General features: G+C 51.0%; 1 protein-coding gene across 4 annotated transcripts in view; it reads right to left on the bottom strand.

Annotated features, from left to right (window-relative positions):
* LOC108293984 (tyrosine-protein phosphatase non-receptor type substrate 1-like) overlaps positions 1-27,361 on the bottom strand; it is a 124,400-nt gene that overhangs the window by 89,590 nt on the left and 7,449 nt on the right. For all 4 annotated transcript variants that reach the window (XM_037733693.1, XM_037733697.1, XM_037733687.1 and 1 more), the window contains one exon: positions 15,739-15,823. In XM_037733693.1, the coding sequence (XP_037589621.1) occupies positions 15,739-15,748 (10 nt within the window). In that variant the 5' untranslated portion in view covers positions 15,749-15,823. The remainder of the gene's footprint in view (positions 1-15,738; positions 15,824-27,361) is intronic.

The following is a 27,361-nucleotide window of genomic DNA, read 5'->3' on the forward strand; positions in this document are numbered from 1 at the left end:
CGCAAGCCATCTTGATCACTACGCTGACAGTAGGAAGAGGACCTTCTTTCCAGAAGTTCCAGCCTCAGTCAGTGAGCATGGGTGAAGGGGGTTTTAGGGTTTGGGAAATCATCCTGGGGCTGTAGAAACTGTATGAGCAGCTTCCTCCCACACAGCTAATAGTTCCTCTTATGCTAGCTGCAAGAAAGCCAGAACACTAACTTTCCCAGCTTCCCTTTTAACTAGGAGTGGCATGTGGCACTCACTGACCTCATCAATGAGATGTAGGTAGAAGTCTCAGAAACAGTACTCCTCCACAGCTAAAAAGCCCTTCCCTTTGTGTTTAGCCCTTTCCCTTCTTCCTACATGGAACGGGGATGCAATGCCCATGACCTGGCAGTCATCTTGCAACCATGAGGCACTAGGAATAAGGATAAATGGCTACGTGATAAAGATGGCAAAGACGAATGGCAAGCAGAGCCTAGGTCTCCAGTGGCATCAGTGAGAGCCACACTGGTCCCAGGTGGCCTGCCCAGGACTTGTAAGACAATAAACAGCAACTGGATTATGCCTCTGTAAAAGGGTTTCTATTATTTATAGCTGAGTTCATTCCCAACTTTCCCAAAAGTGGGGGTCAAGATAGGACCCGCGGACTGCCCGACACCAAGCCTTGTTCCCTCTATGGAGTCACGTTGCCTCCAAGGAGATGTACCTTCTCCTTTCTATCTCTTCCAGAATGCACCAGCATTAGGTGTTTGCCTGGCTCAGGCCTCAGGAAAGGGTCCTAAACAGTTGCTCCTCAGGCCACGGAGCCGCTAGCCCTACCCATATGAGTCCACGAGGAGTGCAGGTGGGGGCCTTGCCCTGAACCCACCTATCATGAAAATGCCAGGGTCCAAAGTATCCAACAGATTGGACTTCCAGGAAACATATTTGATTTGGCCTGTAATAATAACCAAATTCATGCATTCATTTGACTATCAAACAAATGTTTATTGAGGGGATGCTCAATTCCAGGTGCTCATAGGTGAACAAAGCCAGCAAAGTTCCCTGTCATCAGAACTCTTATCCTAGTGGGGAAAGCAAACCATAAGCAAGTCAGCAGAGAGGTCCCGCACCTTTACAACGTGCTTTACAGTTACTTTTAAGAATCAAGTGCCTCATTCCTAGTGCCTCATGGTTGCAAGATGACTGCCAGGTCATAGGCATCGCATCCCTGTTCCATGCAGGAAGAAGGGGAAGGGATAAACATAAAGAGAAGGGCTTTTTAAGGAGACCTAACTTCATCTCCTCAATAACTCCTCATTTTTCCATTTACCAAAGAAACGAAGGCACAAAACGGAAACCAAGAAGAGGCTTCTCCAAGATCACACAGCCATGTTCAGGAGGAACAAGGATTTGAACCCAGGTCAGCCTGGCTGCAATTCCCTTCCCCAGGACACATCCTCTGCCCACTAGAACAATCAAATAGGTCCCTCTGCCGTGGAGATCTGCTGCTCTGGGCGCTGCTGAGACAGCCAGCAGAAACAACAGTCTCTACCCAAAATCAGAGTCAAGCTGGGATGCAGCGTTGTCAGCTATTCAAAACCCCCTCGTCAAGCCGTTGGCACCTGATGATTGCTTAATTATTCATCCCCGCTGAACACGCAGGCCCAGGGCTTCAGCCATGCTTTTTGGAGCTCACCCATGGGGGAGCCTGGGTTATGAGCCCAGACCTGTTAAGAAGTTTGGAATGTATGCGTCTGCCCACAAAACATTCCCTGGTCCTCCCACACCAGCCTTGTCAGGCATAGTGAAAGACGCCAGTGAGCCGGGAGGCTCCGGAGACACCAGTGCCCAGGCTGTGTCTGCAGTGTTGGTGGCAGAAACCTCTGCCTGATTTCCATTCCATCTAGCCCAAGATCTTTCTGACTTCAAGCCAAGCAGAGCTGTAGGCATGTTGTAAGGGTCAGTGAGGGATGGGGGTGGGGAGTCATTTCTCCAGGAGAGTGGTGGTCAGCAGTGACCCAAGCCAACGTACAGAGAGAAGATCTTTTGCAAGATGAACAAAGCCAGACGGACCTGGCTTCAATTGGCTCTGTCACTTTCCAGCTGTGTGTCCTTGGACAAGTCAATTGCCCTTTCTGATCAAAGGCGTTGAATAGAAAATGAAGATTCATTCATTGCATAAATATATATTGGGCCCCTGCTATGTCCCACGCACTGCAGATATGGCAGTGAAAAGAACAGCCAAGTCCATTCTCACAAGGCCTTTTGTAAAGAGTTAACATATCTAAAGCACTGTGTCCCACACATAATAAATACTCAATTCATGGTCATTATTATGACTTTTGCTATTGTCAGAGGGTTTAGGTTTTATACGTACAATTATTTTCCATTACGCACCTGTATGATTACTATTACCACGGCAGAAAAGGCCCCCTCCGCCCACCACGCATATATATACACATATACGCAACTCACACCTCAGTCATTATGAGAGAATTTATTTCCTCCTCTAAAGTTGCCTTTGGCATTCATTTTTCCTAGTCCAGGAGTTTTTAATCTCATTCATTTCCCCTTAGTCCTAACCCATCCCAGCTTGTCTTAACCTAATCCCACATATAGCAGAGACCAATAACTGTTTTCTTCTTTCCTTCATTCATTCATTCATTTACTTGACAAGCATTCATTACTTTCTCCACATGCCAGGCCCTGCTCTGGGAGCTGGGGAAGCAGCTGTGACCCAAACAGACCATGTCAGGCAATGTCTCTGCTCTCATGGGGTTGACATTCCAGAAAGGAAGGCAGACAGACAGATGACAGACAGACAGAAAATATAGTACACTCACAGGCAGTGTGGGTGCTGGAAGAGAAAAGCAGAAGCTTCAGGGTGGGGGAGGGAGGGCGAGGCCATTCCATTCCAGATCGGCTGGGCAGAGAGTCCCTGCTGAGGAGGTGACATGTAAGACTGGGTGGGATAGAGAAGGGAGTCCTGTGAACATCTCGGGGAAGAAAGCTCCGGCCAGAAAACACTGAGTGGAAAGGTACAAGGCAGGAAGAAGCTTGGCAGGGAAAAGAAATCCACAGGACAGCCTGTCCTGGGTTCCCAACTTGTCACCTTGGGCAGTCAGGCGGAGGCACAAAAATAGGCTCCAATGATGCCTGGCACCTCCTTAGACTCAGTTACATTCCTGCAGTAGGGATCCAATGGGCTACTGCAGACTCCAACCCCTCTCTGAAGAACTGAGAGAACAGGGGCCAGAGAGGAAAGGTGATTTCCCCAAGTCACACAGCCAGCAGCAGCTGGGCTGGAATCAGATCCCACAGCTCTTCACTCCGGCCAGTGGTGCCTCCCCTAAACCACTGTTGTTGCCTTTCTGGATGGCAGAATGAGGGGTCCAGAAAGACCCCTGGAGACACTCAGAGACACACATGTTGGGAGACAGACTGGAGAGATAGGAACTCGAAGCCTGCCCACTCCCTGCCATGCTCGTCCTCACACTCAAAGAACCACAGGAACCAGACAGCAGCCTCCATCCTGGCTCTGCATCTGGGAACCATGGTTACGGCTGCTGCTTGATTGGCAGGGGGTCCAGATACATTCAAGCTACCCCCTGATTCCTAGAGGTTGTGTGAGAAGCATGAGCAAGGGCCAGGAGAGAAGCTGGGGGTCACCAGCAGGCCCCAGATACCACCCTCTAACCTTTCCCTCCCAAGACTATCAACCGGGCACCTCACACTGCCACGAAATCCTTTTTAGAGCTCTGAATTAAAAATAAATTTGCAAGCACATAACCAGATGTTACATGGGGAAAAGATAAATAACTCAGCCTGTCAAGGAACTGCCTCATCTCAGTCAACCCTCTCTCTTTCACAAGGTTTTAATTTTTAATTTCACAGCGGTAACTATAGCAACCTGCAAAAATAATATATTCCAAAGCAAAACAACTTTCTTGGCTCTGGCTTGGCATCTCCATGTTCCCTCCTTCCCTCCTCTCCACCAACTTGACGCAGGTCTGTGCCCAGAGTTGATGACGCTCTCAGCTTTGAATGCCCCCATTCATTAAGTAATTAATTCATTCAAACACAAGTATCTCTTGCCATCCAAATCCATAGTACTCCTAAATTCGGGTGGCAGGATATTGGACAATAGACTCAGAATCATAAGTGATGCCATGTTGTCCTAACCTATTTTTTCTTTCTAGGTTTTGAGTATATAAGAGAGTTTGGATAGCAAGGGACACTTGTATTCATTGGGGACCTAATATGTCCCAGAGTCAATGCTAGGCAGGCCCTGGGGTGAGAGAAAAAAGGTCTGATCTGCCTTCAAGGAACTCACAGTCCTGTTGGGGAGACAGAATACAAACACGTAATTACAATAAAGTAAGATGAGTCTTGGATACAAGGAAAAAATAATATACAAATTGGGCACAAAAGAAGGGAGAGGTTGTCAATATCTAGAGTGGTCTAGGTGGGCTTCACAGAGAAGGTAACTTCTGAGATGGGTCTTGCTGGATGAGTAGAAGTTTTCTGAATGACCAAGATAGGGAAGGGCACACCAGGCAGGTGGAACAGCACGTGCAAAGGCAGACACAGACAAGAGAGATCAGTACGGCCCAAGCATAGGATGAGAGTCATACTTCAAAAAGATTCCGGAGAGGTTGGCAAGGGAGAAGCACACAGAGCCTTGAATACTGGGTTGACTTCAGCTTGGAGGCCAGGGGAAACCAGCTACATAGGGAGGGGGCCAAAACATAAAAGATGATTCTGAGGACAAATGTGGCAATGGGTTAGAGGGGGGACAGTGCAGACAGAGCCCGTGGGGAATTCAGGTGGGTGGTGGCTGCGGTGAAGAAAAGAGTAAACAAGTCTTGGTTTGGGTTCCCTAAGAAGCCAATCCTGAGCCCAGGATCAAATTTTATTTGAGAGGTGACCCCAGGAAGCACTGATGTGGGAGGAGGGAGAGGGAAGTGAGACAGGGAAGGGAAGCCGGTTGAGAAAATGTTTATTAGAAAGCCAGTTAGCACCATGGGCCTCGGGCGCTCCATCCTGCTGGGAGTTCTGCAAGACGGCATTGAGCACGCCTCAGAGTTGCCCCCTTCCAGGTTAGGAGGCTGGAGGATCTCCATGCCAATTCCTAGAGTAACTGGCTGGAAGCTGCTCCCAGGAGGCATCACTTCCTGGTAGGCTTAGGAGCGGAGCAGGCTCCCACAGCCAGATAAACCCTCCAGCAGAGACTTGTGTGCCAGCAGCTGGACACAGGGTCCATGTGTCCTGAAACAGAAAGAAAGGCCAAGGGGATTCAGGTGGGGCATTAAGAGCACCTGCCTCTGTGGAATTCCAGAAGATAGAGAGTGGGCATGCTGGGAGACCCCGACATCCAGCGGAGAGGCAGATGCACTGACACCCACAGCTGGAACAGGCGGGGCATGGGCAACGGCGCCCAAGTGAGGACAGACCCATCACCATCCTGTGCCCAGGCTGCTTAAGGATCCCAGCGACAGCACGGCTCATGCCTGTAAGGAGGCTGAGGGAGAAGGATCACTCAAGGTCAGGAGTTAAAGGCTGCAGTAAGCTATGATCCCCCCACTGCACTCCAGCCTGGATGACAGAGCAAAACCTTGCCTCAAGAAAAAAAAAAAAAATGAATCCCAGTGGAGCTCAAAGGCTGGGTGACCGTCCTCAGCATATCCCCCTGCCCAGAATGAGATAGACCTTCTTTCCAAATAGAGTCCTGTCTCAAGCAAACAGAGCATCCCTCTATCCCTGATTAAAAGTGGAATGTGGCATGAAGAAAATGTGTCAAGTAGGAAAATGCACACACAGGATGTGTCCACGCAGAGATGTGACGTGGACAGGTGGCCTTGTGTGAGCTACTTCACCTCCCCTGGCCTCAGTTTCCTCTTCTACAAGATGTGATTCAGAGAGATGCCTATTGCATTATCTTGTGAGAATGTAATTCAGGATGCATGGTGATGCCTAGAAGTCCCCTAATCAATATTACCTGTGAATATCCCTCTTTTCTGCAATGTTGTTTTTAGCATGGTGCACATGGTAGGCCCCGGGGATAGTCCAATCATCAAGTAGACTTGGTTCCTGCCCTCGTGCTGCCTCCAGCCTCGTGGACATGCTGAAACGCTTTATATAGAATGTTAAAGAGAGCTGGATAAAAAATTATGCACAGAGCATGATTCTAATTTTGTTTAAACACACGCACTCACAAAGGCCCGAGGGATATACACCAACATGTAATGATAGTTAACACTAGATGATGGAATTGAAGGTGGCTTGCATTTTTACAATTCTTTCCTGGTTTTCTTTTCCTTTTAAAATTTTCACAGTGGATTGTATTATTCGAATAGTCATATTTGAAAAAAATAAAGAAAAACAAGAATGCTTTTTTCTCTGACTCTCTGCCCATCACAAATTCCCATCTGTTTCCTCAGGAAACAGGAGCTCCTGGGCAGGAGAGGCTATTTGCTTGTATTTTCCCGGGCCTACCCACAAGGCAGCCAGGTCTCTCAGGTCCTGGCCTCATCCCCTACTGTGGTACACATTTGAAAAGGGGCTGGGGGTGGGGATGACCTCCATCAGAGCAACAAACCTAGACTGAATTATTGGTGAGCATGAAGAGGTGAGCCCTCTCTCAGCCTGGGGTCAGCTACCTGTGAAGATATGCTCTGCCCCAGGAGTGAGACAGGAGAGATCTGTGCTTATCCATCTACCTGTGACTGCAAAGGTAAGGCTGTCCAATGCTGAGGATCAGTGCTGGCACTTCCATTTGCCTGCATGCCCAAGCCACGTTCTCTAAACAGCTTTATCTGCAATAAGCTGACATTTTGTTTTCACCTCTTGACTCCTGGGTCTCCTGCTGCTTCTGAACTTAAGTGAGGGAGAAACCAAAGTTATGTGCTGATGCCATAAAAATCACGTGGTCCACACCTGGCTCTAGAAACTGGCTGTAAACAAAGAGATGAGCCACCTATTTTTCTCCAGCTTCCTATCCCTTTTGACATCTGGGACTGTGTGTCAGGTCCAATGTTCTTGGAAAGATCTAGAAACATCTGCTGTAGTAAACTTGCTGATATTGTTTCTCTGAGTCCCTTTTTGGTAAAATGGTCCCTCCTCCATACTGTGTGAACTTGGGGTTTCCATCAAGATCACAAAAACAAGAGTGGTCATGGGTCCCATTGAGGACCAAAGTGATTTTCTGGGATGAGTATTTGGGATATTTATGGATATATAATATACATAGGCATATGACATATATATGATATATATGACATGGATATGTGGTGTGTATATAGGATATATGGCATATATGTAATATGCAGGATATACAACAGATGACATATATGATCTATACATGGATATGAGATATGTAGAGAGGATATATGATACATGACATGCATACGATCTATGTACATAGATATGTGATATATATGCTCCCTCCCTCCTACCGGGCTCGCTGGCCTTGTTGTGAACATGTTTGGGTACACTGCTGGTGGCTGGCTTCCCTACTACACGTTCAGAGGCTGCCTGGAGGCTAAAGCCAACGAGAAAAGAGGACCCTGTTGAGTTCCTGTATCCAGCCATTCCTGAAGCCACCTTCCTAGAGCAGAGCCAATACATTCCCTCTTCTCCTTGAGTAGTTTGAGTTGGGTTTTTGTCAGCTGAAGCTAAAAGAATCCTGACTAGCATCCTGCAGTGAACATATATCGGTTAGAAGACTGAGGTCACCCAGAATCCATACCCACTTCCTAAGCAGCTCTCCTTGTTTAGGAAAATCACCTCTCCTCCATTGAATTCACCTGGGGACACTGCTGGGCATGACATGGCTCCTTCCTTCACTCCTAGGTCGCTGCCTGCATCCCCACACAAGACCAGGTGAGTTGGCCATAAGTCCCCTCCAGGCCAGCCCATGAAACCTCCCCCCAGTCCTCCACACTCTGCCTTTTCCTCTCCTCTGCTGGGGGAGGCAGAAGATCACAAAAGAAACCAAGACCTCCTTTCCTGGATGGAAAAGCCTGGGTCTCTGAGTGACCATGAGGAGTTGACCTACACCAGACTGTGACCTGAGTGACAAACAGATTGTAAGTCTTTGAGATTTGGGGGTTTCCGGTAACAGCAGTTATCCTGCCCTAACTAACACAATAGGCTGGCATGCTGGAGAGCTACCTGAGAGCCATTATCCTGCGGGCTTTCCATTCAACCACAAATATTTACTGAGCCCCTGTTCTGCGCTTGCAAAGACCCCTGTGCTTCCCGTTATCCTGCAGTGCCCACGATTGCCTCTCTCCTCGTCTGGCTGGCTTCTCTCTTTAGATGGTAAATTCCCCAAGAGATGGGTCCTTATCTGTCTCCATCCTCTGTACTGTGTCCCTGGTATCTAGTTTAGTGTCAGGAACATAGCAAGTGCTCAGGAAGTATTGATTGATTGGGTTTGCAAAATGACCGGCTGCACAAAGTTGTCGTGAGTCTTAGGCGAGATTCTGATTGTGAAGCATCATGGACACAGGAGGTCCTCAGCAAATACAGTAGAAACAAGCTAAAGCAATGTGCATGTGGGCTGGGTAAGGCTTTCCGAGGGAGGGCAGATTTTAGCCAGGACTTATTCTGCCTCAGACCCTACAGAGAGCTAAGTTATCTCTGGTCCCCGGCTGGTCCCAGGCTCTATGCAGGAGGAAAGATGGGGGCCAGCTGCTTCCCGGAGGGAGCCCCAGTCACCGAGGCTTTGGGCTGCAGTAGGGGTGAGGCAACACTTCAGGAAATAACATTTCAAAGGCTCTGGCTGTGAGAGCAGACTTCTCACCCCTGCCTTGTGTGGAGGTGGGTGTGGGATGCCTGGTGTGCCTCTAGGGTAAAGCATCCCTTTCACGGTCTGAAATCTCATCTCAGGAAAGCTTAACTCCTTGCACCCCATTCTACTGACTATAGACAAGCTCCAGGTATTTAGCCCAAGACTCCTAGGATAATGTCCAAACTCCATACCTGGGGTGGGAATGGGGGCGAGTGCAGTTATGTCCAAGCAGCTTAATGTAGCAGTTAACAGCTTGGGCTCTGGAGGAAGAATGCCTGGGTTCAAATCCTGGCTCTGTTCACACAGCAGCTGTGAAACTTTGGATGACTCAGCTTATCTGGGCCTCAGTTTTCTCATCTGTAAAATGGGATAATAATAGTAACACACTAGAAGATTGTTAGGACGATGACCTCGCTTTGACAACTAATGAAGTATGTTTCTTTCTTTCTTTCTTTTTTGAGACAGAGTCTCGCTCTGTGCCCAGGCTGAAGTGCAGTGGTATGATAGCTCGCTGCAACCTCTACCTACCAGGTTCAAGCAATTCTCCTGCCTCAGCCTCCCAAGTAGCTGGGATTGCACACCACCACACCCAGCTAGTTTTTGCATTTTTTTAGTAGAGATGGGGTTTCACCACGTTGGCCCGGCAGGTCAGAACAGCTGAACTGTGTCAACTCGGGGTAGTCACTGCCCCTCTCTGAGCCTTTTCCTCATCTGCAGGATGGGGTAATTATTAGATTTACTACGCAGATCTTGTAAGGACTGGATGGGCTAATGCACTGGATTAATTTGCTAGTGCCACCATAACAAAGTATCACACATGGCCAGCCACGGTGGCTCACACCCATAATCCCAGCACTTTGGGAGGGCGGGTCACCCGAGGTCAGGAATTTGAGACTAGCCTGGCCAACATAGTGAAACTCTGTCTCTACTAAAAATACAAAAGTTAGCAGGGTGTGGTGATGGGTACCTGTAATCTCAGATACTCAGGAGGCTGAGGCAGGAGAGTCACTTGAACCCAGGAGGCAGAGGCTGCAGTGAGCCAAGATTGTGCCACTGCACTCCAGCCTGGGAAACAGAGTGAGACTCCATCTCAAACTAAAAGTAAAAATAAAACAAAGTGTCATAGTTGGCTGTGGTACTGGTTCTTCAGAAGAAGTCAACCCCGCTGACACCTTGATCATGGACTTCTAGCCCCCAGAATTGTGAGACAATAAATTTCTGTTGTTTTGTGCCATGACGCTTCATAATTAGAACCTCACTTAAGCCTCACAATGACTTTGTGCATCTGGTGATTTTGCAAATCCAATCAATCAACACTTACTGAGCACTTGCACGACACTAGATACCGGAGACACAGTATAGAAGACAGATAAGGACCCGCGTCTTGGGGAACTTTAGGTCCAGAGAGAGAAGAGCGGGCCAGGCATCACCAGCCGCTCTAAGACTTCTGCCTTTCCTCTGCACACAACGCGGAGCCATAGGATATTCTGGTGCTTCAACAACAGAAGTTTATTGTCTCACAATTCTGGGGGCTAGAAGTTCAAGATCAAGGTGTCAGCAGGGCTGGTTTGCTCTGAGGCCTCTCTCCTTGGCTGTTTCTTTCTGTGTCTTTACCTGGTCATCCCTCTGCGTGTGTATGCGTCCTAATCTCCTCTTCTTGTAAGGACATCAGTCATATTGGATTAAGATCCACCCTCAATGACCCCATTTAACTTAATTACCTCTTTAAAGACCCTATCTTCAAATACAGTCACATTCTAAGGTGTTGGGGGTTGGGGCTTCGACACATGAATTTGGTGCAGGTGTGAGGAGACATAATTCATCTTATGTGGAATCTAAAACATTCTGCCTAGGGCTGTCAGCTCTAACTGAGCTGTGCTTCTCTCTCCTCTGCCACCAAAGTCTAGGGCTATGGTCAGTGGCTTGGGCTGGGCCTTTAGACCCTGCATGGATCGGTCATCAGATATGAGCTGCCCAGTGAGGGGACATGACCTCAGGCACGGCTGCTCTCCTTAACTGGGCAGTCTCCAACAGGGACTTTGTCTGCTGCACCACCAACAGCTGGGCAGTAAGTCCTTCTTTCCTGAGGGTGGCTGGACACCCACCCTTCCCCTCTACTGGCTACGTGACCGTGGATAAGCTCCTTGCCTTCTCTGAGCCTCAATTTCCAAAACTGGAAAAGTGCAGGGGGATGATGTTGAAACAGGGTCATCGTTGGTATTTTTATTTATGCAACCATTTATTTTATTGAGCACCTACTATGTGTCAGGCATTATTCTAGGCTCTGGAGATATAGCAGATATAGCAGTGAATAAAATGGACAAAATGTCAGTTAAAGCTGACATCATCATAGGGACTGCCAGGCACTAAACAAATAAGCAAGTAAAATACATAGCATGTCACACGGTGCTAAGTGCTGTGAAAAAGTAGCAATTAAAGCAAGAAAGGAGAACAGAGAGTGTGAGAGGCAAGGGTGTGGAAAGGCGGATGGTGTTGCAATTTTAAATAAGATGGTCAGGGAAGGCCTGTCTATGAAAAGACTTGGCAAGGTGAGGGTGCCCTCTGGATATCTCTGAGGAGAGCCTTGCAGGCAGAAGGGCTGTGAACGTGCCTGACGTGCCCCATGAATGCATGGCCTGAGCTCAGTGTGCCAGGGGGAACTAGACTGGCCGTGAGGTCAGAGGAGTAGCCAGGGTCAGCCAGGGCAGGGCCTTGCAGGCCGTTGTCAGGACTTGGCTTTTCCTCCACACGCCATGTGGAGCCACAGGAGTCTTCTGAGTGCAGGAGGGGGCGTGACCTCACTTTGATTTTACTCACAGAGGGCCCTGCTCCCACCCTCCACCCCCGCTGGGCCCCACCCACTAAGCCCTGCCCAGGCTGCCACCCCTCTCCACACCCCTCCATCGGTGCCCGCCTGCTTGTCCAAGTCTTAGTCTAGCCCGCACCTCCCCCTTCAGGGAGCCAGCCCAGAGCCCGTGACCTGCCTCACCCCTCCCTTCCCAGAGAACAGAGAGGTGTTAGGGGACAGGCATTGGCATTCAAGTGCCCGGTTCAAATGTTCCCTACTTAGAATCTCCGAATCTCAGTTTTCTTCATCTGCAAAAAGGAGGTAATAACAGACTATTAACCCCACCCCCCCCCAGGTAGTAAGTGAAATCTGAAGATTCAGTTGTGTAAACCGCAGCACAGTACCGCCCCGAGAGCAAAGACACAAAGCTCACGCTGCCTCTCACCACCGAAGAAAGGCTCAGTGGTCATGAGGCTTGTTTCCCAACCTCCTCCCAGTCAACCCAAGACCACCCACGTTTGAGAACAGGGCTGGATCAAGGCTGGCTGCTCATCACCGCCCAAGCTATGCTCACCACGTGACCACAGGGCTGTGGCATGGGGTGATGGGGCCATACATGGAACTTCCTTGGGTATGTGCCTGGCATGTTGCGTAAATGTCAGCTGTCGCTGCAGCACCCATCACAGCATATAGGAGGACCTCCTTCCTCTTATGCTGCCCCCAGCCTGTGAGAGATGTAGATAATGACTGTGTTCACAAGTATCACAAATGCCCAGTATACACCAGGGGCTCAATAAATGCTTGTTGGAGGCAAGCAGAGCACAGCCAGAGGGGTGTGTGTCTGTGTGTGTGTCTGTGTCTGTGTGTGTGTGTGTCTGTGTGTGTGTGTCTGTGTGTGTGTGTGTGTGTGTGTGCGCTGATCGTGCCATTTTCCGGATGTGTGTTTCATGGTCCATCACTTTACCTCTTTGAGCCTCTGTTACCTCATCTGTAAAATGGGAGGACTCATTCCTCCCTGGAAGGGTGAGTGGGGCATCCCCAGGGCTCCTGCGCCTCAGTCACAGGGTGAAGGGATGATACCAACACACCCAGAGGCTATCTGGCAGGTGCACAGTGGACATAATGGTCCACAGAATAGTGCCCACCAGAGCCACCGTAGCATCTGGCAGAGAAGACTCAGGAGTGAGCTCTCGTGAGTCACAGGTTGGGGCTTCCCGATATACTCTGGTGAGGCTCACAGGAGCCCAATGGCTTAGAGTGGCAGACAGGGCCATGAGTCGGGTCATTGTCTCTGTGTCATCAATGATTCTGTGTTTGGTAGGTTTGCTCTAGACTCAGAGGAGAGTAAGACCCACTGGAAGCCTCTTCCCCTCTGCTAAGATTTGAATGTGTCCCCCAAAGTTTACATTCTGGACGTGTAATCCCCAGTGCAAGAGTGGTGAGATGTAAGACCTTTAAGGGATGAGTAAGGCCATTATCACAGGAGTGGGTTGGTCATCACGGGATTGGGTTCTCGGTAAAAGGATGCACTCAGCCCCCTTCCCTCTTGCTCTCTCTTGCACAATCTCTTATCCTTTTGCCTTCCACCATGGGTAATGCAACACAAGGGCCCTCTCCAGAGGCCAGCCCCATACTCTTGGACTTCCCACTCTCTAGAATCATAAGGCAAATACATTTCCATTCATTATAAATTACCCAGTCTGCGGTATTCTGTTATAGCAGCACAACATGGACTAAAACACCGTCCTTTGCCCCAGCTCAGAAAGTTACACTTCTAGCACTAGGTACTGCTCTGTGCTCTTGTACCATCTCAGACAAGACCCCGCAGGAACTCTTTGAGACAGGGATTGTTATCACAATTTTGGAGATGAGGAAACTGAGGCACAGAAAGGTCCCCAGAGTCACACAGGTAGGGTGATGGAGACAAAACAAAATTGGAGTCTATGTCTGAGTCCCTGAGCTTTCTACTTAGGGAGCAGCCCGGCCTGTGGTTAAAGCTGTGACCCCTTCCAAAGCCAGGCCACCAGGGGTCAAAGCGGCCTCTTCCCCTTTTTTCTCCTTGCCTCAGTTTCCTCCTCCAGAAAATGGGAGCAATAGGACCTACCTCATCAGAATGCTGTGAGGATTAAGTGAGGGCTGTGTTTAGTGACCGGCAATCCCAACAAAAGTGCATGCTAGTCCTACCAGGTTCCTCCCTCTCTTAGCTGGGAGGACTTATGCCCATGTGTCTCTTTCTGTCTTATTTCTCTCTCTTGCTCTCTACCATCTCTTCTGAGGCATATCTGTCTTGCTTTGAAAAGCTTCTCTTTGTCACTTTCCTCTCTATCTTGTTCCCTTCTGGGTCCTAAATCCTGGCTCTGAGTTTCTGTGCTGCATAAACTTGGGCAGAGCACGGGGCAACTCTCCCAACAGCGGATGCCCTCAAACTTTGTAGAAAATTCTCCCAGGGAACTGGTTGCAGAGTCCTGGTTCCACTGCAGAGAATCTGATTCTGCAGGCCCAGGGTGGGGTGAGAGAATCTGCGTTTGAACCACTGTCCTCTCCTCCGCAACCTTTCACCCTGTGACCTCCTGGGCTGGCTCTTGAACTATGCTTTGAGAAACACTACATTTGCCCTCAGCTTCCTCACCTGTCAAATGGGAGTAAATAGAACCTACCTCCCAAGGTCATAAAGGCGAAATGAAATAATTTGTCTGGAAAGCAAACCTCTTATTTCTGTCTTGGCTTTCAAACAGTTATTTCGTCTCTGGCCTTCCCATTCTGTGTTTCTGGTGGTCTTCCTGTTTCATTCTCTCTCCTGTCTCTCCCTACCGTCTACCTGGAAGTAGAACCAACTCCAGAGCCGAAATGGAAGACATTGAATAAGTGTAGCCCTTCTGTAAAGCCCCAAGACCATCCAAATGGCCTGTCCAGCCCCTTCCTGTGCGTACCCCAGCAGTCCCCAAGACCAAGCATCCCCACTCCTGCAGCCCCCACAGCAACAAAGCCGGGGAAAGATGGGGATCCATTGTGCAGGAATGGCCCTGCTGCTATGGAAACCAGTGCTCAGGAAACGCTCAGAGATGATCCATTCTGGGGAGCGGCCTGGCCTTGGGGGAGGGGGAAAGGCCAAACTCTGCACCTTGGACTTTGCCCTCCCATTACCCGCCATATGATGCTGGGCAAGTCACTTAACCTCTCTGAGCCCTCCTCTCCCTCACCGGGCCCAGAGCAGCAGCCCCCATTATCAGTGGGTGATAACGGCCGCTGATGACTGAACGCTGCCCTGCGGCTTTCAAGCCTGAAGACTCGCCAAATTGCCGTTTGCTTTCATTACTGCGAGCTCGAAATATTCTAGTGCCGGCTTGCTGCATGACCCCGTGCCTCCGAGGACCATCAAACGATTTCCATGATAGAATTCCCTCTCGCAGAGGTGCAGGGTCCACTCTGAGTCACTCTACAGCACACACACACACACACACACACCACATATGCACACACACGCCGCACACACACACACTAGCTACTGAGCTAAGTTGCCCATACGCCCGCCTCACCCTGGTTGCGCTTCTAGGAAGGGAAGAAGTGAGTACAATGTCTCCTGATTACTCCATCAGTAGCGCCCAATGCTCTGCAGCTGCAGAACTTATCTGATGGTGCGATTCCCTTCCTCAATGTCTCCCAGGACACCTCCCCTCCAAGTTCCCTCCCATGGTTCCCTGTGCCTCCAGGCCTAAGTCTAAGCTCCACAGCCTGACCTTCGAGGCCCCCAGGGCCAACTGTGCCCTTGTTCCTAATGTCACCCCTTTATATTTGCAACAGCAGTCCCTGTGAAGGCAGGGATTCTGTTTGCCATTGGAGCTGCTGGAACCCCAGTGCCTGGATCAGCGCCTGGTACATCCTGGGACCAGGGAAGCAGAGGATAAGGGCACGGGCTGTATGAGGGGGTGGCTACTACGTGCCACCCACCCCAGGGACATCAAGTAAGATCCTTACCCTCCTGTGCTTTAACTTCTGACACACTCTTCACAACACACAGTAGCCCATCACACACATACACACTCTCAAACTCACACACACAAAGCAATATAAACACACATCCCACACTCCCCCCTGCACAGACATGCACGCCATGGTGCACAAAGAGCATCGGACCCCCTGGCCATCTGGCCGTGCCCTGAACAAGCTGTGTGCTTTCCTGCCTCCTTACCTTTGCTCATACAGTTTCTTCTTCGAAGAAGCACTTCCAACAAGTTCTTCCGGAGCTCTCAGGGATCCTCCGCACCTGACTCCTCCTCAGTAATCAATATAATTTTTCAGAGAACGCAGTGACTTGCCCAAGGTCACACAAGAAGTGTGTGGCCGCAGAGCCTGTGTCAGAACCCGGCCCTCGTGGGAACACTGGGTCCAGCTGCTCCGAAGAGCATCCGTGCATTTATTCCACCGGTCAGGCGTCTGTTTGTTTGTTTTCCCAGCACACACTTATTACGCCCCAGGCAGGCTGCTCAGTGCTGGGGACCCGGCCATGAACGAGGCCAGCGCACGCAGCCCAGAGAAGCGGACAGATGCTAAACAAGTAATTACAAGTGTGATGGATGCCACAAAGGAAAAGCAGCGAGGGCCCTGGCAGGGGACAGTGGGGATGCCAACATCTCCCATTTGTACAAGGTTTGCAGAAACCCTGCCGCAGTGGTGGTCCCCAGCCCCTCGCATCAGAATCCCCTGTTTAAAGGCCCCAGGCATGCAGACCCAGCACTTCTGGGGAGGCCTGTTTCTTCCCAGGAAGGACCCTGTGAGGTTTGAGAACCACAGCTTTAGAGGCCTGGGTAAGGGGGTCTGAAGACAGCAGATGTTTTCTAATTATCCCGAGCTCTTTCACTTCCTGCCAGGCCACTGAGGCAGGCAGCATTAGCCCCATTTTACAGAGAAGTGAACCAAGGCCTGGAAAAGCCCAGTGATGAGTGAGTGCAGAAGAGGGATTCGAACCCAGGCCTGTCAGACTCCAGATCTCAGGAAGGTCAGTAAAGATGGCCCGGCTCCTGGGTGCCCAGCACACAGCCCTGCCAAATGGGCTTACGGTTAGAAGGGAAACAGCTAGCACTCAGTGACCCCAGGTGTCCGAGGACAAGGCGCCACTCGTGCTCTACAATAGAGCACGTTAGTCACATGGTGCTAAGCGGCTCCGATATTACAGTGGGTGTCCAGCCAGGTGCCTCCACTGAGCAGGTGCGTGGCCTCAGGCAAGTTGCCTAACCTCTCTGGGCTCAGTTTCCTGTCTGTGAGATGAGGACATTTGTGGTGGTGAGGAGTTTCTCTGCTTAGGCCTCCTTGCCTCCCCTCTCCCTCTCCCTCCCTCTGCTCCAGCCACACCAGCCTCCCAGCCTTCTTTCTCAAACACGACAGGCCCTGTCCCTGCTCAGTAGCTTTGCACATGCTGTTCCTTCTGCCTGAACACTCTTCCTCCACATAGCTGCCTGTCTCTGCTCATATGTCACCTTTTCAGAGACCCCTCCCTGACTCTCGGAAGAAATCACCCCTGCACCACCACCCTGTGTCCATCCCCCACCTCCCACTTGATTTTTCTCCCCTGCGCTGTCACAGCTTTGACTCCCACCTCCCCTCATGAGAATGTAAGTTGCAGGGGGGGAGAGGCTTTGTTCAGTTGTTTCACCAGCCAAGGCACTTGACTAGGGCCACCCAGAGTTAACATGCACCCAGGGCTCAAGCCAGCCAGGTCTTCTGCATTGCCATGGCCTGTGAGGCCCCTGGCAGCCCATTGGAGGGGTCTCTAAGGCATCTGGAAGGCTGGTTCTAAGTATCCCGCCCCTAGCCTGGTAGACAGTGGGCATCATCAGAGCATGTCTGTGGCTGTCCTGACCTGCTTTCTGAGAATGGACACTGCCCAGGCTTCCTGGACCCCAGCAAATATGCTGAAGACAGGAGCAATGAATTCCCCTGGGCCCCCTCCCCGAATGGCCCTGAAACTGGCAGGCAGTGGGAAACCGGCCGCAGGCTTGGCAGGGGCCTGGCAGAGGCTCAGTGCTGAGGGCCAAGGGCCTGCCAACCTCACTCCCCCAAACAGCGACCAATTGTCCTGGTGGCGCCCAATTTCCCCGAAGACCTCCCGGCGGCCACTCTCCCAGGGACGCCCGCTCTCAAAGGGGCCAGCAGTCTGACTGCTTCTGGCCACGACCACAACCAAGGAGGCTGGACCAGCATGGTGGTCCCAGCTTCACAGGAGGACCCGGGACTTCCGAGCCCTGCTGGGAACTCGCAGCTGGGTGCTTGGCGAGGACAGGCGAGGACAGATCCCAGGGGCGGGCCAGTCCTCTTGGCATTTGTATGCAGGGCAGGCCCACGAACATGAGCCAGAATCTATCAACAGAAAATAAAACACTCAGGGACAAAGCCTCAGAAGACGAACTGCTGCAGGGTGAAGGTGGTGGCCACCCCTGCTCGCTGGGTGTGCAACGTGTCTCAGGTCCACTCTGGATAAGCATTCATCCAACCCTCAGACAGGGAGAAGGGACCTGTGGGACCACCACGTCTCAGAAAAGGAAATGACGGGAAGCCATTTGCCCAGAAGAGGGAAGCCAGGATTTGAACCCAGGTCTCCTGGCAAGGCCTTAACTACTGTGCTACCTCCTAAACCTCCCTTGATAGCGATGAGGAGGAGCTGGTCACCAGGAGTCTCGCTCCCATGACAAAGTCTCATTGGTGATCCCGAGAGCAGTGGGTCTGAGTCCTGCTGTAAACTACCTGCGTCAGAATGGGATGCAGGGAGCTTTCTAGAAAGCCCATTCCCAGGCCCATTCAGACCTGTGGTGACTGGCTAACCTGCATTTTTCACATGACGCTACTGGATTCTGAAGCACACAGGAGTTTGAGAACCTCTGGCTGATGCACGATTCTGACCTAGACGGAACTGGCACCTTACCTGTCAGGAGAATAGACCTGAGAAGAGCCGCTCTGTGGGACCCAGAGGCGACAATAAAAATGGCTGTCGGTTGGTCATTTACTGTGTGCTAGGTCCTCTTTTAGGTGCTTCATTCCCATTTCATCCTCAGCACAACTCTATAGAAGAAGTCACAGTATTATCCTCCCCATTTTAGAGAGGAGAAAACTGAGGCACAGGGAGCTTAAGTTCCCTTGCACAACAGTGCATCGCTTGAAAATGGCAGAGCTAGGATTAGAACTCAGGTGGAGGCTCCAGAGCGTACTATCTGACTGCTTCCAACCAACTCCATCCTGGAGCCCACAGTCTAGTGTGAAAGGAAGACGCAAACACAGGTTATGAAATTCATAGGCATGTGCCCCAAGGAAGGGGCCTGCAAGTGCTTGGGAAGCACAGGAAAGGGACTTTTAACCCAAAAAAAGGAAGTTGGTTAGAAAAGCCTTCTTAGAGGGGGCGCCCTTGAGAGACGGGCTTTGATGGATGAGTAGGAGTTTTCTGGGTATGTGTTGAGAATGCTGCTCTTGGAAGAGGGAAGTGGGTACACAACGTTATAGAGGTGTGTTCAGAGAAATGGCGTGTGACAGCCACATTGGGGTGGGGGAGAACTTCACATCCTCAACAGGTGGGCAGGGAGGGGCCATCTGTCCTACCATTCTCTGAGATTCATGCAATGGTTTGGGGGAGGTCCACCTTGATCTGGGTGACCCCAGCACCTGCTAGGTGCCCAGCACATGCCTGCTTACATGCCCTGTACATGACTGTTGGGTGCCCTGTACACGCCTGTAGCACTAAATGTGAACTAGGCCAGGTATGTTTTGGTGCCGGGGTGGGGGGGTGGGTCTCAGGACAGAGCTTCCCAGGGGGCAAGCTTTGGGAGCTCTCCTGTCCCAGCCACATCCCCACATTCACACATCCACCTTCCTGGGCATAGAGTCCCACTTACTATCATGTGGCTGAGCAAACTACCACCCCCTTCATCTTCTTTGTCTGTAAATAGAACTCCTACTATGGAGCAATTAGAGAAATTGGGTCTAAATGGGACCACTCAAAGTTCTTGGGAAGTGGTTAAGAAGAGGGTCAAGTCAGGGGTGTGGGTATGAAACCCACCTGGATCCACCACTTGAGGGCTACGCAGACTTGGATGTGCCTTTCATCCCCACTACTGCCCAATGAGGATCAGAATTGTATGTAACCATGTGAAGGTGAAATATGCAAACTGCCTGTGCACAGTGGGCCTCAATATACAGTCACCGGTGAAACGTGCTAAGATTGGTGCCACGACCCCGTATTCGCTCAGCAGAACATCGCTAACTCCTCCTTCCAGGGCTCGAGCTAGGGGGTTGTATGTGCCTGGCTGGTGCCCAGGCCTCCTCCTCTGGAGCCTGGAGCGGGAGGCCTTTGGGCTGTGTTACAGGAAGATCTGAGCTGTAGAGCTGGTGCTGGCGAGGAAAGGTATTTGCATCAGATAATGGGTAAAGTGTCTTGTTATTCCATTAACTTGTGTAGCAACGACTGCGGCAGAGGGAGGGAGCGTTGGAAACCCGCAGGGTGGGCAGAGGATGAGCTCACTGACCCACAGCTAAGCCAGCAGGGGGCTCAGGAGCCTCGACAGGAGCTGCAGGGGTGGCCTTTGGGCAGAGGGGTGAGGGCAAGTCTGGGCCTCATTCTAGACCTTAAGGTAGGATCCCAGATGGGGGCAAAATCAAGAAGCACATGCCAGACACCGCCAGTGCCAGTGCCTCCCCGTCCCTCACCCCTGATTGAACTCTGAGTTCCTGGGACTCAGAGGCTCTGACCATGGCCACAGTATTCAGCCCCCTGAATAAAAGCGCAGATGCTGGGGCTCCCTACAGTCGGGGGTTTGAATCCCAACTCCACCCTTTACAAGTCTGGTAAGTTGCACAGGCACCTAGCATCGCTGGGCTTTCTATTAAATGAGATACTACTACTCCATCTCATCCCTCAAGGCCATGTCATCACTCCTCTGACAAATCCCATAGAGTCCCTGCCACGTGTCAGGAGCCTTCTAGGCACTGGGGGCCAGCAGGGAACAGCAGGCACTAAGCCTGGTTCTGATGAAGTTTGCATTCCAGGTGGGGGAGAGTGCGCATAAATAAATAAGAGAACCATGAGAAAGTGACAAGTGCTATAAAATTTGAAAATAGGATAACAAGGTGGGGGTATAAGGAAGAGGGGTCTTTTAGAGACTGAAGGAAGGATACTCTAGAGGTGGCATTTGAACTAAAGCACAGGTGACATCGATAGCCTTGAAGGGCCAAGGTTGGACTCGAGGGGCACGTCCGAGGAGAGGAAGGAGGCCAGTGTGGCTGAAGCGGAGTGGGCAGCAAAGACGAGACAACCTCAGGACGGAGAAGAGGGAGGCACTGGCCGAGTAGAGCCGCGTGGCTGTAGGGTTCAGTTTGACTGGAAGCGCCATGGCAGCCCCTGAAGGTTCGGAGCAGAAGAAGGACGTGATCCGATTTCCATGGTTCAAAGGCCTCCTGGCTGCTGGTGGGGGATGGATTGCAGGGGCCAAGGTGGTGCAGGGGAGCTGAAAGGAGGCTGGTAGATGGTGGTCTAAGGGGGTAGTGCAGGGGAAGGTGGGATGAGACTGTGGGCCAGGGCTGGGCTGGGTCTTAAAGATACTGTCACAGGGCATGAGGATGATGAGCAGGAGAGGGAAAGGGAAAGGACCAGGATGGCACAGATGACCGAGACTGAGTATGCTGGCAGCTGGCGTATTGAGCACGGCCCCTTGCACACAGTAAGTGCTGTAAACACTGCCGATTGGGAAAGCATCGTGTTCTATACTAGGCACCACCTTCTAAAGGGACCAGCCCTGCAGACCAACGGAGCAGCATTTCTGGTCTCAGATTCCTGGGCTGGCCAAATGAGCTCTGAGGGGAGAACAGAGGACTCCAAGCAGGAAGGACCCCAAGGCCGTCGTGCTGCCCAACACGTGCGGTGACAGTATAATCTGGATGACTTGCCCCAGGTCACTGGGCTTGTTAGGGGCAGAGTGGGACCTGGAAAGCCAGTCTCTTGACCCTGTAAAATGCCCTCTGGGATCCAAAGTCTGAGATTCCAGGTGGGAGTCCTTCTCTGGACCTCAGGGCTTCGGTAGCAGAGTCCAGCCTCCGAGCCGCTGTGCTTGCTGTTACCTTCCTGAAGCCTCCCGTGACCTTCGCACGCCACTTGGCCTCTCTCCACCCTCTCACCACAGCAGTTCTGCAGAGGACACACCTCCCTGGGCCTGCAGGGTTTCCCAGGGTTGGCCATCCCTAGGGTCAGGTCATCACCATTGCCTCATCTCCTTCCACAGCCAACTTGGAAAGACTCCCCAGCCTTGTGCCAGGAGAGGCTGGCACAGCTGCCAGAGCCCAACTCCGTGGCGCCACAGGCCCACACAGGGACTGCCCTGGCTCCTGGTGGCCAAGCCGCACAGGACAGAACCACCTTTCCTGCTGGGACACAGCCCAGGCGGAATCCCCCTTTCTTCCTCCTGGACTAATCGGATGTGAGTCAGGGACCCTCTCATGAACAATTTTCCTCTCTTCCTCCTCCCCTGCTATGAGGCCAGCAGTGGCCTTAGACCTACATGGCAGGGGAGGCAAGGTGGAGCCAGTTGGAGCAAATGCCCAACCAGCCTTTTGCCTGGTAAGGTCACCCAGGAGCCTCAAGCCAGCAGGCATTCCTTCCTCCATCCCCAAGGGTCTGGCTTATGCTAGCCCCCGACTCGGGACACAGACTTTACACTTAACCTCAAAGCAGCCCCTGCCTCACTTGGGGCCAAGTTCAGACAAGAGGCAATCAGGGACTTAAGTGGCTGCCAGAGAAGGCCAGCCGCCTGGTTATTAAATATTAAGTGGCAAGAGCCTGAGAACGTGTAATTGCAAATGAGACTCTGAGGCAGATGTTGCCAACAGCTTGGACTGGCGCATGCAGTTGGGACCGACAGGGGATTTCAAGTCACCAAGCCAGGCTGCTGGCAAGGGCCCCACATTTGCTGCACCCCACGCTGCTGGATGCCAGGGCCTGAACTGGATGCTACAGGTAAAAGGATTAATCAGACACGGTTCCAGCTTCAAGAAGTTCCCTGTCTGGTGAAGAAGACAAAGTAGGCAAGCACTCACAACCAAAGGTACTCTCGGCATGGTGTGGGCCCCAGGGAAATATCTAGGGGGGGTTGGAGAATTGAGGCTTTAGAGTGAAAATGAGCTGACTTTGAAGCATACATCAGTCAGTCAGTCAGTAAACATTGGTTCAATACCTACTCTGTGCCAAATGTTGTAGACTGGGGGAAATAAAGTATTAAATAAGCTCAACCTTTTCTTTCATGGTGCTTACAATTGAGTGAGAGCTTGCAGTCCACGGATGAACAAGAGTTTGCACCAGGAAGAAGAGATAGAGGAAAGCAAGCCCATGCAAACATTCAGAGGCATGAAGTCAAGTAGATTCGAAGTGAGTAGGGAGTTCACTGCGGCTGGACCTGTGTGAGAGGGAGGGAAGGAGCGAGGGAGGGAGGGAGCGGGGGAGGGGATGGCTAGTAGCCAGTGCCTGAAAAGTGGCCACATTAAGGAGTGTGGGTGAGTCCTGGAGGGTTTCAAAGTACAGTGCAATGCCCTCCCTCAGGGACAGTCCATGGCTCCCAGGATTCCTGAGAGAGGACATAGTCTGGTCTTTGAAGCAGTAAGAGGAAGCAGACATCCCACTGAATATCCAGGAGCATGCCTGCGGCTGCCTGGTCAGCCACCCACCCCAACCCCAGGCTGGGAGGAGCCCAGAGAAGCCAAGCCCCGCCCCTTTACTCTCCCCACCCCTGCAGCCTGTGCCAGCTCCTGAACTGCTGAGAACAGATCCTGGGAACACAGGTGCCTTTGTCTTTGCCAGGAACTCAGTCCCTGCGGAAGGTGGCGGTGGGGAGAGTGATATGAGACCCCCGACCCTTCAGGCAAGTCCTCGTCCAGCAAGGGAGCCAGAAACGATTCCAGTGCAACACTCCCAAGAATGTCCCCACTGGCTATCTCAACCGCCCTGCCCAGAGCCAGGGTGGGGTGGACTGGGTGAGCTCTCAGGTCGTTCCCTGGCCAGGATTCTATACAAAGAGAAGGAGGACGAGAAGAGCTGCGTGTGCACATGAAGATGCCGAAATCCCAGGAGGATTAGAGTCCTTGACGAGGTTCTAAGAGTCTAGAGTTGCATTCGGCTGAGATTCTAGAATTCCATAGGTCTAAAATTCCAAGATTTTAGAATCCTGTGATTCTAAGACTCTTACTTGATTAGGGGAGGGAAGACATCATAGTCATCACATCCTCTTAACAAAATTCACGCCTCTGGAAAGAACCCCACACCCATAACTCCAAAGCCTAGCAGGCTTGTTTTCCCCCTTTCTGCCTTTAAATTGTCTTTTCGCTCTTCGGTGTCTGCTCATCTGCACACCCCTCTCCACAGTCCCTCCTCCAAGCCTGGCAGCCACACATTTGCCATCTGCATATAACCCAGTGATTAGCACAGCAGAGTAGGAGAGGAGGGTGTGGAACCCATGCTGCCTGCCAGTCAGATGGTCTTAAGTTGACCAGGCTGCAGCGAGTCACCCCACCTCCCTGCAAGGGCTGAGCAGGGAAGGTAAATACACTCCTGCAGATTCAGACACACACACAGCAAGACACACAAAGGAGGGCCCCAGGCACACAGACACACAAAGACACAGAGGGAGACGTGCACACACAGACAGTGCAAACAGCACACGCCCACACATGTGCAGCACTCACGCCCATGCAAACAAACCAGACAGACACACAACCCCACAGTGACATACACCTGGACACACAGGCATGCAGAAACACAGAGAAAGACAGGCACAGCACATATGCATACCTGCAATGCAACATAGACATACACACCCAGTCATGCACACGCTCGGAGATACAGCCACACAGCAAAACACACGATGCATGTATACAAACACACGTACAAACACATGCAAATAAATCTAAACAAATAGATACAGACTCAACACGGGCCAACACACTCCCAGGGAAACAACAGCACTGAGTTATTAGCACACCCTCCAAATGAGAGTTGTCAGAATCACCCTTCTCCTCCCCAACTCCCACTCCCTCTCGTTCATGGGACGGTATTTACGGCCCACTCTGCATGTGACCTGGCACTGGGCCCCTGGGAGATCCCAGGGCTCTGACACAGTGTAGTAAAGGGAGGAGCAGTTCAGTCCCTGGGAACTCAGAGGCAGCTGGAATACAGATAGGCACTGGGTTCAGGAAACCATTGCCAGAACTGTGCAAAATGGATTGCCTGGAAAGGTAGTGAGCTCCTCACCACAGGAGGCAACCTAGTGCAACCAAGGGTTTTGGGCATCAGATGGGAGAGTGGGTACCAGGAGAATTAAAAACCTTTAAAATCTATTTGAGCCCTGAGAGTCTCTATTTCTCTCAATTCCACTGAGCTTCAAAACAGTGGTCTTCACATTTTTTGTGTCATATTCCCTATCAGTGAAAACATTTTAAACATGTATTCCTCAATGTATGTACATTTGATATTTTTTACAAATTTTATTTCTTTGTTATGTACTTCACAGAACACACACACAAATAGAAAAATTTGAAATAATGAGATAAAGGTACATAGATCACTACTTTAAAGGACAGGAGGAACTGAAGGAAAGTGATATAACATTTATTAAGTTCCCCCTGTGTGCTAGACTTTTGATAAATATTATTCTTTTGAATCTTCAAAGTAGCTCTGTAAAGAAGCTATCATGATTTTGCCATTTTGCAGATGAGAAACTAAATGACAAGGCAAATAAAAAATCCTTTCCCCCAGTCTTGCCACCTGTAGCTGCCAGGGCTGGAATCTGGACCCAAGTAAGCAGCTCTGGAGCCCGCTGCCCACACTGACCACTTCCACGTCATGCAGCAAGCATGGAGCTGGGGAAAGACCCATTTGCTTTTTGTAGGCAACAGGCTGAGTGGAAGGGCAGCACAGTTTGTCAAGAGCCTGGAATGATGGCCTCAAGCCAAACAGCAGGTATGATTCTCAAACCACAGGCACAGCTGGGCCAGATGTGGCCATTTCTTTCCTTTAAATCTTGGCTGCTCAAAGTGCAGTCCAGGGACCAGCAGCTTCAGCCTCCCCTGGAAGTTTGCTAGAAATGCAGAATCTTGGCCACACTCCAAACCTACTAAGTCAGAATCTGCATTTAACAAGAATAAAGTTTGAGAAGCCCTGAATTACTTAAATTCACCTGGTCTATGAATGTATCCCATGGGGATGATGTGAAGGAAGCCCAAACTTGGTCATTCTTGGGGCTCCCTCCTCTCCAGAGCCTGCCCAGTTCCAGGACTTTAGAGAGTCTCTGGGCATTTGAAGTGGCTTCCAGGAATCTGTCCACACTGCTTGTCTGCGGCTCCCATCTGGCTCTGAGTAAAAGCTGAAGGCCTCACCTTGGCCTACACGGCCCAGCAGACTGAGCCCTGCTTCCTCTCCAGCCTCATCTCCGGCCTCACTCCTGGCTAGCTTCCTGGGTGCCCGGCTGCCTAGCTGCCCTTGAACTTGCCATTCCAGGGTCTTTCCACTGGCTGCTCCTTTCACCTAGTGTTCCTATGGCTCTCCTTCATGCTTTCTTTAGGAAACTCTACTTCCTGAGTTGTAGAAGTTCAGTCAGTGTGGTGGGAAAAATTGTAAAATGGACGCAAACCCTCTTGGAAGGCCGGAAGGTTTTGCAAAAGCCTCGGGAAGTTTATGGCTGAAGGCAGCCATGCTCTTATCTCAGGGCTAGGAAGTAGGGCAAGTTACAAGGGAGTGCAAAGGAATGTATCTAGAATAGTTTGATCTAGATTAGCTTATTTACCTGTTTCCCTGAAACCAACCTTTGACTATCCGCAGGCAAAAGTGTTTCCTACTTGGGGAGGGGAGGGGTTGGCAAAGAGAATTACCCACAAATGGTGTTTGCTTTAGGCCCTTGTCATTAAATCTGTCTAAATAAAGGCCCATGGGGCTGGCTTGTGGGGACCGCCATTGCTGACTTTACAGAACCCTCCTCAGTGTCTGTGAGTAGCCCAGACCCCTAGCCTACTCTTTCACTGGCTATCTGTGTCTGAGTACATTTGTTTATCTGTCTCTGGATCAGGGTCTTTGGGTTGGACCCGATACTGAGTGAGACCTCTAATGCATAGAATAGCATCCCCTCCCCCCAACTCATACATTTATCTTTCTATCCCCCCACTAGAATGTGAATGCTGAGTGCAAGAACTGTGACCATCTCATTTCCAGAATCCAGCCGAGCCCCTGGCCATAGTAAGTGCTCAATAAACATCTGTTGACTGACGGAGGCTTTGCCCACTGTCCCACCCTAGTGGACCCCCATCTCAGCCACCCTGTGGGGCTGTGTTGTCTTCCGTGAGGGCAGAGGCCTTAAGACCCAGGTATGGCTTTCTGGAGCCACCATGAGGCCTTGTCCCCACACCGCCCCAGTCCTGCTGGGGTGGGGGCAGCACCCCCTGACAGCCTGACCCCTTCTAGCTCCTCCGATGTGCTTGCCCCCAACCTCTCCCAGTCCTTCCAGGGAATCTCTTTGGTTTTAGACTTTACTAAAGACTAAGGGGCCTTCATTTTTCTACCTAAATCCCTGCAGCACCTGCTTACTAAGCCCAACTATTTGCTTGAAGCCGAGGAGAAGAAACATAAAGAAGACAAACAGACTAATATTTTCTAACTTGGCTTGTCATGCCTACAGGCCGTGAGAGCTCCAGCCACACATTTCCCTCTCTGTGCCTCAGTCTCCTCACCTATCCATGGGGATAGTTACCACTTTTTTTACTGAAGAGGGAATGAGACTCAGTGAGAAAGAAAACTGCAACGG

Source organism: Cebus imitator, unplaced genomic scaffold (assembly GCF_001604975.1).
Source record: "Cebus imitator isolate Cc_AM_T3 unplaced genomic scaffold, Cebus_imitator-1.0 Scaffold18, whole genome shotgun sequence".
In the NCBI taxonomy this organism is placed as follows: Eukaryota; Metazoa; Chordata; class Mammalia; order Primates; family Cebidae; genus Cebus; species Cebus imitator.